We start from the raw sequence: 12,710 nt of genomic DNA on the forward strand, positions 1-12,710 counted from the left end.
CTAGCTAGAGGAGCAGGAGATAGAGAAGCCAATTACCCCTCACCCAACAGATAGGTGACCTCAAGGACCACCTGAGCCCCAAGCCTTGAACTGGGGAAATAGAGCCTGAGCATTTTACATGTGACCAGCTTCACTGCCCTTCTCAAAAGATCCCTCAGCACCTTCTCTTTCCCCTGCTTTCAGCCTCAGGCCCCAAGCTTCTCATCCCCAGGGCCCCTAGTGTCTTCAGAGTCAAGACCCAGGTCTTGATTGGTAACTAAACTGGTGTTTCCCAAAGTGTGGTTTCTGTGCCACCCTGCTGGCAGGCAGATAACTGAGGGAAAAGGGGTTCACCCATAGGTGTTAAATAACAACCAATCACTTAGTAAGAAAGTCCCCTCTCAATTCATCATCATCTTCATCATTATATTCGGTTACACCACATGAAACAGCAATTTTTATGAATCTAAAACAAACAAATATCAGCAGTTTTATATGACTCAATCGAATAGGATACTTTAGACATATAAAAAGTTATAAAGAATAACGGCCGGATGCAGTGGCTCACACCTGTAATCCCAGTACTTTGGAAGGCTGAGGCGGGCGGATCAGGAGTTTGAGACCAGCATAGCCAAAATGGTGAAACCCTGTCTCTGCTAAAAATACAAAATTAGCTGGGCATGGTGGCACGTGCCTGTAATCCCAGCTACTCCAGAGGCTGAGGCAGGATAATCACTTGAACCCAGGAGGTGGAGGTTGCAGCGAGCCAAGATCGTGCCACTGCACTCCAGCCTGGGCAAAAAGAGCGAAACTCTGTCCCAAAAACAACAACAAAGTTATAAGGAATAATGGCTAGGCTTAGTGCGGTGGCTCTCACCTGTAATCCCAGTGCTTTGGTAGGCCGAGGCAGGAGAATCGCTTGAAGCCAGGAATTCGAGATCAGCCTGGGCAACATTGTGAGACCCTATTTCTACACAAAATTTAAAAATTAGCCAAACATGGTGGCACACTCCCAGCTACATGGGAAGAGGCTGAGGTGGGAGGATCACTTGAGCTCAGAAGGTTGAGGCTACAATGAACCATGATTGCACCACTGCATTCCAGCCTGGACAACAGAATGAGATCCTGAATCAGAAAGAAAAAAAAAAAAGATGAACAGTATTTTCTTTAAAATGAACAGTTTTTTGTGGAAGAGCAGTCACAGAGAGCCCTGAAGGCAAATAACTTATGATGATTCTGCAAGGAATTACAGGTTGGTAATCATAGATGACCAATGCTACCACTGGTGTGGAGATTATACTAGCAGCTGAGCTCATGAGAAGATTCTAGAATACCTATATCTGAATGCTGTACCTTTAGCAACCTGTGTTAAGGGTCTCTTCTTAGAAATGTAGCAGTCCCAGGTCATAGCTTATGGATTCACTTTTACATGTAACACTATAATATGATGAAACCGAAGGGGAGAAGATGATAAAAGATTCAACTATTAAACCTCTAAAACTCACTCAGTGTCCCAATGTGTAATTTATTTAAATAACTTTATTTTTAACAAACATCAACTTCCTACACTTTGATTAGGTTTATTAAGTTTAATTGGTTAAAGCTGTACGTACTCCAGAATGTTTATAAAAGACATTTCTATCTATTCTTATGGTGATTTTTATTTCTTTTTCTTTTTTTTCTAGCACAGATAAAGCTGCTTCGTGTGTCATAATGCCCACGTGTAAGAATTTTTCTGGCATAAATACTGAAGATGGAAATCCTGAGTATTATCTAATGATTTTATAGGCATTACCAAATTACTACCCTAAGCAATTACACCATTCTACATGCTCTCCAGCAAAGTAGAATTCCCGTTTTTCTACACCCTTAACATTTTTACTTACCTGTTGATGCAAGAGAGCTTTAGCTTGGTGCCACTCTATCTTTAATACCTTTCTAACACTTGCTAACTACCTTTTGTCGCAAAGGGAGATAGGTACCCCGGATCAGAAACTCGAACAAACTGAAATCTAAACTTTCATATTATCATTTTACATTCTGCCTGGGTTGTTTTTTTGTTGTTGTTGTTATAGTTGCCTACTATTCTTGCACAAGGGATGCTGTCTTTCCAATTGTGATAAACATAGGAAATATCCTTTTAAAAGAAATTAAATCAGTAAGACAGAGTAAAACAAAATATTAGGTAAATAATTAGTACAGATTGCATGTGATTTGGAGGAGAAAAAAAAATCATGCAGGAAGCTCTGAATAAGTAAAGATGGGAGAAGTAATACGCCAGTGATTAATTGCAGGGGAATATTGTTGAGCTCAAGACCAGTGGGTTCTGCAATTAGGTAACACCTCCCTGGAAACTGTAGTATTTCAGAAGTGAAAAATCCTGGGGACCATGTAATCCGACCTATGTGTTTCATGGGTGACGACATTGTGGTCCAGAGAGAGGAAGTGTCTTGCCAGTAATGGCACAGTGAGTCAGTGGCCAAGTGGAGGCTGGCACCCAGGTTTTCTCCACCAAGCACATGACAAGTGGTCACTGGATTGACAGGAACAATCAAAGCAGACTTGTTAAGTGATTAGAACAACAGATCCTTATCCCTGGCTCTGTGTACCCACCGTTTGCTGTTTCGTCATCTTGTAATGCAGATCTCCTGCAACCTATCTTTTTAGCTTTCTTTTTTTTTTTTTTTTTTTTTTTTTTGAGACGGAGTCTCGCTCTGTCGCCGGGGCTGGAGCGCAGTGGCCGGATCTCAGCTCACTGCAAGCTCCGCCTCCCAGGTTTACGCCATTCTCCTGCCTCAGCCTCCTGTGTAGCTGGGACTACAGGCGCCCGCCACCTTGCCCGGCTAGTTTTTTGTATTTTTTTAGTAGAGACGGGGTTTCACCGTGTTCGCCAGGATGGTCTCGATCTCCTGACCTCGTGATCCGCCCGTCTCGGCCTCCCAAAGTGCTGGGATTACAGGCTTGAGCCACCGCGCCCGGCCTTTAGCTTTCTTTTATCTGAAAAAGTCTATTTCTGTTTGCATTCTTGAGGGATATTTGCACTGAATGTAGAACTCAGGATGAACATATTTTAAAATCTTATCTCTTCTAAGATATTCTTCCGCAGTCTGCCAGCCGCCATGGTTTCAAATGAGAAGTCGGTGATCATTCAGGTGTTCTCCTATATGTACTGTATTATTTTGAACTGGCTGCTTTCACGAGTTTCTTTTTAGCTTTGGTTTTCAACAGTTGGGCTATTATGTGCCTAGGTGTGGTTTTCTTGCATTTATCCTACTTAGATTTGCTAAGCTTCTCAAATCTGTATTCCTTAAAAAAAAAAAAAAAAAAAAAAAAAGGCTTTGGCTATTTTTTTTTTTTTACTTAAAACAGCACTAATTTATTTTGTTAACATTACTGTATAAGTCTTACATGGGTCTCAATGGGCTAAAATCAAGGTGAATTTGATTCCCTTCCAAAGATTGCAGGACAGAAGCTATTTCCATGGTTTTTCAAGCTTCTAGAAGCTACCCACATACCTTGGCTTGTGACTTCCTTCCTTCATCTCCAAAGTCAGTAACATTGTATCTCTTTGACTAGTCTTCCATAGTCACATCTTTTGTCCCCATTTTCTACTTTTTAAAATTTCAATAGTTTTGGGGGGAACAGGTGGTTTTTAACTACATGGATAAGTTCCTTAGTGGTGACTTCTGAGATTTTGGTGCACCCACCACCTGAGCAGTGTACACTCTACCCAGTGTGTAGTCTTTTATCCCTCACCCACCTAACCCTTCGCCCTAGACTCCAAAGTCCATTATATCATTCTTATGCCTTTGCGTCCTCATAGTTTATCTCCCATGTATAAGTGAGAACATATGATATTTCGTTTTCAATTCCTGAGTTACTTCATTAGAAGCATCTTTATTGAGAACACATTAGCTATTATTTCTTTAAATACCTTTTCTGTCTCATCCTTTCTCCCCTTTCTGTGACTTTATATATGTATAAGTTGAACCTTTTGAGATTATGCCACAAATACTTGAAGCTCATTTTAAAAATTATTTTCTCTCTCTTCTTCAAATTGAATAACCTCTACTGTACCATTTTAAAATTCTTTTTCTTGTTTCATATCTATTTTGCTGTTAATTCTACCCAGTGACTTTTAAAACTTCATGCATTGTATTCTTCACTTTGAAAATTTCCATTTGGTTATTTTTTTTAATAGATTCTATTTCTTATGGTTTCTATTTTTATGCTAAAATTTCCTATCTTTTCATTTTGATGAGCGTATTTTCCTTTACATCTTTGATGTCTTTTTCCTCCATGGTTATAATCCTAGCTTTAAAAATCATTGTCTGCTAATTTCAACATCAGCATCATCTTGAGGCGTTTTCATTGATTGTCTTTTTCTCTTGAAAATGTTACTTGTTTCTTGTTTCTTTATATGTCAAGTAATTTTGTTTTTATTTGTTTATTTTTTGAGACAGAGTCTTGCTCTGTCACCCAGGCTGGAGTACAGTGGCTCTCGATATTGGCTCACTGCAACCTCTGCCTCCTGGGTTCAAGCAATTCTCTGCCTCCGCCTCCTGAACAACTGAGATTACAAGTGCCCGCAACCATCCCCAGCTAATTTCTGTAATTTTAGTAGAGACAGGGTTTCACCATGTTGGCCAGGCTGGTCCTGAACTCCTGACCTTGTGATCCACCTGCATTGGCCTCCCAAAGTGCTGGGATTACAGGCATGAGCCACTGCACCTGGCCTATGTCAAGTAATACTGTATTGAACACAGGACATTAGGGATATGTCATGAACACCCTGGATTCTGTTATAATCTGAACAGCGTTAATATTTTTGGATTTTATTTCAGTAGGAATATAACTTGGCTGGAATCAAATGCAAAATCTCCTACCCCTACACCCATTGCAGCTCAAAATTTAGCTCAGCCTTAGCTGAGCTGCTTGGAGTCTGACCTATGAATACATATGTGGTCCAGAGGCCAGCCAGATATTTGGGCAGTTATACACAGAATTTGGGGCTACTCTTTTCTCCCTCTCTGTCTGGGATTTCTACTTTCCAGTAGCTATTTTTGCCCCAAATTCTATCCTCTGATTGTAAAGGGCAGTAAACTTTTCCTTTTTTTTTTTTTTTGAGATACAGTCTCACTCTGTGGCCCAGGGTAAAGCATAGTGGCAGTATCACAGCCCACTGCAACCTCAACCTCTCCAGGCTCAAGTGATCCTCCCACCTCAGACTTACAAGTAGCTGGGACCACAGGCATGAGCCACCACACCCAGCTAACTCTTGTAATTTTAGCAGAGATGGGGTTTCTCCATGTTACCCAGGCTGGTCTCAAACCCCTCAGCTCAAACAATCCTCCCTTCTCGGCCTCCCAAAGTCCTGGGATTATAGCTGTGAGCCACCATGACCAGCCTTTTTTTTTCCCCCCCTTTTTAAAATAAGAGTCTTAACTGCCCTGCACAGCACTGATTGAAATTTGCCTTCAGACTAAACTCATGAACTAGGAAATTCACTGGTGATATTCTCATTATCCGTGTGCTGACTCCCTTCCGGTATCTGCCTGGCCTGTCACTCTCCAGTGCCTTCAGATAGTTGTTTTTTATATTCTCCCCAGAGTTTATAGTTGTTACCTGTGGTAGTGATCATATGGGAGCTGGTCAGCCATATTGGAAATGGAAATCCTTTGTCTCATTTAAGTGAATAATGCAAATGGCCCCATCTGAGAGATGATAGTCCTGAGTCTGGAAGGAAACAAAGTCACGGCATGTTACAGAATGGGCAGGAGAACACTCGCCCATGGGTTCTTTAAAACTGGGTTGGGGATTTTTAGAATCATAAACCAGACTGGCTTCTATGCAAATCCTCAGTTTTGTGCATTAGTAAGTTGGGGATAGTCTTAACAAATAGTCAGTATTCGTTAAGTGCTTACTAGGTCCACTTAATTTAAGCCCCTTAAATGTATATGAGCTTGGATTGCTTTTAGTGGGAAATTTTGCAGATGAGGAGACTGAGGTTTTGTGAGGTTAAACTCAAGGTGATAGTAGTTTGCATGATTAATCACTAATAATGATAATGATGGTTTGTATTTATTGTATTAATATCAAGTTGTAGATAATGCACTAGGAACTCTATTTATGGTATTTCATTTAATCTTCCCAACAACCCTATAATGTAAGTACTGTTAACAGAGACTAAAAATGCTAATTAAGACAGGCTGGTGGCTCACACCCGTAATCCCAGCACTTTGGGAGGCTGAGGCAAGAGGATCACTTGAGCCCAGGAATTCAAGACCACCTTAGGAAACAGAGTGAGATCCTGTCTCTGTTAAAAACAAAAAATAAAAAATTAGCGGGGCATGATGGTGTGAGTCTGTAGTCCCAGCTACTCGGGAAACAGAGATGGGAGGTTCATTTGAGCCTGGGAACTTGAGGCTGCAGTGAGTATGATCACGCCACTGCACACCAGCCTGGGCAACAGAGCAAGACCCTGCCAAAAAAAAAAAAAATGCTACTTAACACGCCCAAAGTCACATAATTGTCAAGGAGCAGATCTGGAACTTGAACATAGGCAGATTAGCTCCAAGCCTATTTGCTTAACCTCTATACCACAATGCCTTCTTGCTATGATAAAACATCTGAAAAGACCTATTACCCTATAGGTCCTCTACAGAGGCATGTTGCCTTCCTCTTAGCAATACGAGATTGGCTCCAACAGAAGACTGTGGGCTTCTCTGGCACATGCACCTGGGTAGGACCCAGAGAATACCTGTGGAGTCTGAATCAACCCAAAAGCCAATATCCATCCGTTCTTCAGGAACCCCAGCCTACAACACAAAAGAGGAAATCTTCCTAAGTAGAAATAAACTGTAATAAATTGCAGAGGTTCCCTCGTCCTGGATTTCACTTCATGTTTTGGATGCTGCACGCCGGGTGAGCGGAGATCCCAGGCACTGGCCAGGGCAGCTGCCCTGACTCCAAGGGCTGCCATGAACAACTTCCAGGCCATCCTGACTCAGGTGCGAATACTGCTCTCCAGCCATCAGCCCAGCCAGGTGCAGGCCCTCTTGGACAGCCTGCTGAAAGAGGAGCTCCTCTCCAGGGAATACCACTGCACCCTGCTCCATGAGCCTGATAGTGAGGCTCTGGCCAGGAAGATCTCTTTGACCCTCCTAGAGAAAGGAGACCTGGACTTGGCCCTCCTGGGGTGGGCCCAGAGTGGGCTGCAGTCCCCAGCAGCCGAGAGGGGCCCCGGCCACAGTGACCATGATGGTAAGTTGGCATCACTTTTAATCAAAGAGCAATGACAGACTGTAGGCAGCTCAAGGATTTTCCCTCCTCTCTGAAAGGGAAGTCAACGGGAAGGCAGACTGGTGTCTGGTGAGCTGGCAGGAGCAGTGAAAACTTGGAGCACTGTCGCTGTTGCTGGGTGTGCTGGAGTGTACGCTGCTGCTTCCCACTCTGCTGGAAGGAACCATCCCAGGGGCATGCAGCCAAATCCCTGCTTGGGTTCACTCACTGAGCCCTGATGATACACCAACATTAACGGGGCATGGATGGATAGATCAGCTCCTGCCTTCAAGGGGCCCGCAGTCTATTGGGGAAGATGGATGCAGGCACAATCATTGTGAATCAAAAAGAGAGAAATGGGGCCAGGCGCAGTGGCTCATGCCTGTAATCCCAGCACTTTGGGAGGCCAAGGCAAGTGGATCACCTGAGATCAGTTCAACATCGGCCTGGCCAACATGGCAAAACCCTGTCTCTACTAAAAAATACAAAAATCAGTCAGACATCCTGGTGGGTGCCTGTAGTCCCAGCTACTCAGGCGGCTGAGGCAGGAGAATTGCTTGAACTCGGAAGGCGGAGGTTGCAATGAGGCAAGATTGTGCTACTGCACTCAGTCTCGGCAACAGAGGGAGACTCCATCTAAAAAAAATAGAGAAATGGGGTGCAGAGAAAGGAGGAGCCAGAGAAAGAGCTGAAAGCAGAGCTCACCTTGTGTGTATGTGTGTGCATGAGCATGTGTGCATTTGCATGCATTTGCTTATGTGTGCATGTGTGTGTCTGTGTGACACACAGAGACAGAAACCGAGAGACAGAGGGAGAGCGAGAAAGGAAGGGAGAGAAAGACAGACAGAAAGAGACAGACAGACAGGCAGAGACAGGGAGAAAAGGGAGGGAGAGGAAGGAAAGGGGAGGCTGACGGAGGAAGAGAAAAAGGGAGAAGGTAGGGGAAAGAAAGATGAGAAACAGAGAATAAGAACTCGCTTGGAGGGAGAGAGAATGAATGCCTTATTTTTAAGAGCATTGGTGACACAATCATCTTAAACCGGAAAGACAAGCCTGTACTGTACTCTGTCCACTCACATTCTTGGCTCCTCCAACTTTTTATGTCTCCTACCCAGTTACAAAGAAGTCCTCCCTTCATTGCAATGTCACAACTTTCTTTTTTTTGAGACAGAGTCTGTTTGGTTGCCCAGGCTGGAGTGTAGTGGCACCATCACAGCTCACTGCAGCCTCAACTTGCGGTGCTGAAGTAGATCCTCCCACCTCAGCCTCCCAACCAGCTGGGACCACAGGCAGGTACCACTATGCCTGGATACTTTTTTAAAATTACTTTTTGTAGACATGAGGTCTCACTGTGTTGACCAGGCTGCTCGCAAACCCCTGAGCTCAAGTGATCCTCCCACCTTGGCCTCCCAAAGTGCTGGGCTTACAGGCGTGAGCCACTGCATCCGACATGGTCATAACTTTCTAAAGACGATGTTAGCTCTATCTCCTTCTGAAATGCAAGTCTTGAGAGAATAACAGTGATTGACATTTATTGAGTATTTAGTGTGCTAGAAACTTCCTAACCACAATCTAGAACCCTCTTACTTACTTCTCCCTTGACCTTGAGCCCTTTGATCCTCATCCGTATTTAACACTTAGAGAAGAAAACAGACTCTACCCAGTGGTGACACAACTTGCCCAGGTCCCCCAGGTGGGAAGTGGTGAAGGCTAGATTTGAAGACAGACAAGCTTTGATCTTCAACTTAACCTTCAGGGCATCAAATGCGTTTTGGCGGCCTTATCTTGGGCACCAGATCAATGCTGTTTACCAACTTTCCTGCCAAGACATACATTTCTACGGGGTTGGCTCTTTTTATGGTCAAATTCTCACCCAAGTGGTTTCCATCGTCTCTTGGCCTCATCTTTCATTCTCTTCCTCCTAACAGACAGCTAGGCAAGGGGGCATCTTTACCACCCAAACATTCTCCCTTGGCTTCTCAACAGGGGTTCAGACAGTCAGTGTGGTCTCGATGGTGGCACAGATGCCAACTGGGGGAGAAGCCAGAACCTTCCTCTCTCCCTGGCTGCAGCCCCTCCCGCCCCAGCCACATGTGCCCTCACAGGCTGCTGCCGGACACTCCAGCCCCTCCCACCCCCTCCTTCCGAGAGTGCTGGTTCCTGTTATTTAACTGTGTTTCCTCCCTCGGGAGGTAATATTTTTATTTCTGATCTCACGTGACTCCAGAAAGTGGAACTGCACTCAGGGCCCAGTGTGGTCTTTGGGGAGCTGAGAGGGGTATAGGGCAAATTGCTTTTTTCCTGCTTTCTCTTTCTGCCCTGCAGCCAGCTTCCCTCCAGGGCTGCCAGGCCTGACCCTCTACAGTGGGCAGGTGTGCTGCTGCTGGACAGCTCTCAGAGGGGAGGAAAGAGGACAGGGCAAGAGAATTGCATGGTTTGTAAACAAAGGGCACTGACTCATTTTTATGGGAGTTCAGAAAAGGAAATCATCCATGTGGGGATTTTGTGACCCTCCCTCCGAACCACTCTGTAACGACCTTGGCCCTCTGCTGTGCTAAATGCTCCACTGGCTCCCACGTCACTCAGAGAAAAAGCTAAATCTGGACAACGGCCCACAATCCGGACAATTTCCCACCTCATCACCTCCCTGCTGTTCATCCCCTACTCCTGTCTGCCTCATTCATCTACTCCAGCCACGTTGGCACCCTTGCTGTTCCTCGGACATGCTCAGCACACCGTCTGCCTCAGAACCTTTGCACATGCCATTCCCTCTGTCTGGAGCACTCTTCTCCGAGCATTCTCTTGGTCAACCTCCTAAATTCCTTCTACTCTTTGCAGCTTATCAACGAGGCCTGCCCTGACCAAACCATTTAGAATTGCAGCTCCTCCCTCCACACTCTGAGCCCCCTCCCCAGATTGATTTTTTTCCCCACTTTTTTGTTTGTTTGTTTGTTTATACAGAGTCTCACTCTATTACCCAGGCTGGAGTGCAGTGGTGAGATCTCAGCTCACTGCAACCTCCACCTCCTGGGTTCAGGCAGTTCTCATGCCTTAGCCTCCCAAATAGCTGGGATTACAGGTGTAAGCCACTACGCCAGGCTAATTTTTGTATTTTTAGAGACAGTGTTTCACCACGTTGGCCAGGCTGGTCTTGAACTCCTGACCTCAAGCGATCCGTCCACCCCACAAAGTACTGAGATTACAGGCGTGAGCCACTGCGCCTGGCTCCCCACCTTCTGTATATCTTACTTTTGTATTGTGTGTTTGCTGTTTATTGTTTGACCCTCCCACTGGAAAATAAACTCCATGTGAACATGGATCTAGGTTTTGATCACAATATGTCCCAAATACCTAGCACAGGGCCTGAGCACACGGTAGGTATGCAATATATATTTGTTGAATATTGAGTGGATGGGTGGGTGGATGGGTGGGTGGATGGATGAATGGATAGTTCTTGTAATACCATTATTCCTCCTTTACTAATGAGTAAACTGAGGCACAGAGAAGTTAAGTGATTTGCCTCTGGTCATATTCTGAAGAGGGAGACTATGGGGTCTCATGAGTCCTGGCCAATTGCTGTACTTTCTGCAAAAAAAGTACTGTTTTGGCTTCCTCTCCTAAACAACGCAAGGGGCTACCATAAATCTACCCCAAATAGGTTGGCAATCTTCAAAGTGAAATTGATGATTCAGAAGGCACCTTCAGATATTGCAGTACCTTAGTTGCAATTGTGCAGAAAGCTCAATTCTGGAGATGGGAGCTTAGGGGTTTCGCTCTATGCTACACAGAGCAACCTCTGTGCATCCAGTCCCATGAAAGCTCCAGTGAGTCCCAAGAGTCAAGGTCCTTGCCCTGGAGGAACTCAGGTGCCTCAATAGGAAGTTAAAGCAAACATTCAGGCAGTCCCTGGTCAACAGTGGGTGACAACATCGGGACAACACCTGTCAGAAGCCAAAGAAGGGGGAGCTAGGATGGGTGATGATGGAAAAAGAACCAGGCTGGAGGTTGGACAGCTGGACAGCTGGACAACTCTGGGTCTGAGGCCATCCTCTGTTCTTTATGCACCATGTGACCTTAGCCACATGACTAGACCACTCGGAATCTCAGTTTCTTCATCTCTGAAATGGGAGCAATGACACGAATCTCCCAGGGCTCTAGTGAGGGTTAAATGAGATGGTAGGTAGAAACCTTCCAAGGCAGTGCTTGGCATTAGGTCACACTGTAAAAACATCAGACCACTATAAGGAGGATAACAGCAAGGAGAATTGAACAGGAAGAAGATAAACCAGGGGTTTGAAGCACCGAGAAAAATAATTACTGCAGTCTCACTGGGGGCCCCAAACAATATCTAGACACCTACTCTGTGCAAAACGCAGTGCTGAGTGCTTGGGTACTGTGCATATTTGAGAATCAATGTGGCCCCTGTCCTTGGGTTGAGGCATTGCATTAGCACATGGGCCATGTCCTCAGACAGCCTGAGTGCCTGTCCTGCCTTCCCAATTCCAAGAGATATGACTCTGAGCACTTCCTGGGCACCCTGCCTCAGTTTCCCCATCTACAAAGTGGAGATGATAATAGCATTCGGAGTCACTGATCTAAGGGCTCAGGGACATCATTCAGTGTAAGACCCATGCATTTCCCGCAAGAGGAAGCTGGTTCTGACTCAGCCTCGAGGCTGGCGTCTGAGGCAACCACAAGCCCAACGTGAATGGTGGAAAGATGACTCTAAGTGTGGGCAGCCTCAGCTGGCCTTAGGTTTGACCATGGAAGGCACAGCATGAAGGGGCCCATTCTGCACACTTTCTCAGAGGCTGTAGGGCACCCCTGCCAGGGTCTTAGATTTTATTGATTCCTTTGACTCTGCTTTGTTGGTTGTTTTTGTTGTTCTGTTTTCATTGTGTGGTATTTTAGCCCATGAGGTCTCAGTTCTAGGAAGAATAGAACAAAGCCTCCCTCTGGGAAGTTGCCTGATTTATTGGAAAGGTAGGAACACTCCACAAATCGGTAAGCTCCCTTCCTCCAGCTTCCTTCCCCATCTGATCCTTTGGATGTGAGAAACCAGAGCTGTGACATACCAGAGAGGATAGAGGCTGTGCCCTCCCTCCTTCTGGGCTTCCTTTCCTGAGAACTAGCCCCTGTTCTGATCCTGGGAACCTCCTTTGCCTCAGGAAAGAGGATGTGTTGGTGAGGAACTCATGCTTTTCACCTTGGAGTGCTTCTCTGGCCCTCTACCCCAGGAACCACAGAACGAGACACACCTGCATCCGGAAGCTGGCATTTCCCCATGGGTTTTCCCAGGCCAGACTGTTCCAAACACAACTTGCCCCTAAGCCTGGCACTTCTCCAACCAGGGACGGTTTCTATTCTCTGTTGCTATGACCTTGAACAGTTCACCTGCGTTCCTTACTGTCTACTCTCCCATCCACCTACCTGCCTGCCCTCCAACTTTC

The 12,710-nt window shown here is 45.4% G+C and overlaps 1 protein-coding gene and 1 long non-coding RNA gene across 4 annotated transcripts in view; one reads left to right on the plus strand and one right to left on the minus strand.

The window, feature by feature from the left end:
* Positions 1-5,299: 5,299 nt before the first annotated feature.
* Positions 5,300-9,148, minus strand: LOC105467775 (uncharacterized). The gene is made up of 3 exons (XR_979120.2): positions 9,134-9,148; positions 6,626-6,797; positions 5,300-5,715 (listed from the first exon to the last, which is right to left on the minus strand). It is a non-coding gene; the product is annotated as an uncharacterized lncRNA (long non-coding RNA).
* Positions 6,875-12,710, plus strand: part of LOC105467776 (class II major histocompatibility complex transactivator) — a 65,379-nt gene continuing 59,543 nt past the window's right edge. For 2 of the 3 annotated variants that reach the window (XM_071084114.1, XM_071084115.1), the window contains exon 1: positions 6,875-7,242. In XM_071084114.1, coding sequence (XP_070940215.1) covers positions 6,960-7,242 — 283 coding nt within the window. In that variant the 5' untranslated portion in view covers positions 6,875-6,959. The remainder of the gene's footprint in view (positions 7,243-12,710) is intronic. The other variant, XM_011717482.3, reaches the window with a different exon arrangement.

The sequence above is a fragment of the Macaca nemestrina genome, chromosome 18, assembly GCF_043159975.1.
Source record: "Macaca nemestrina isolate mMacNem1 chromosome 18, mMacNem.hap1, whole genome shotgun sequence".
Taxonomy (NCBI): Eukaryota; Metazoa; Chordata; class Mammalia; order Primates; family Cercopithecidae; genus Macaca; species Macaca nemestrina.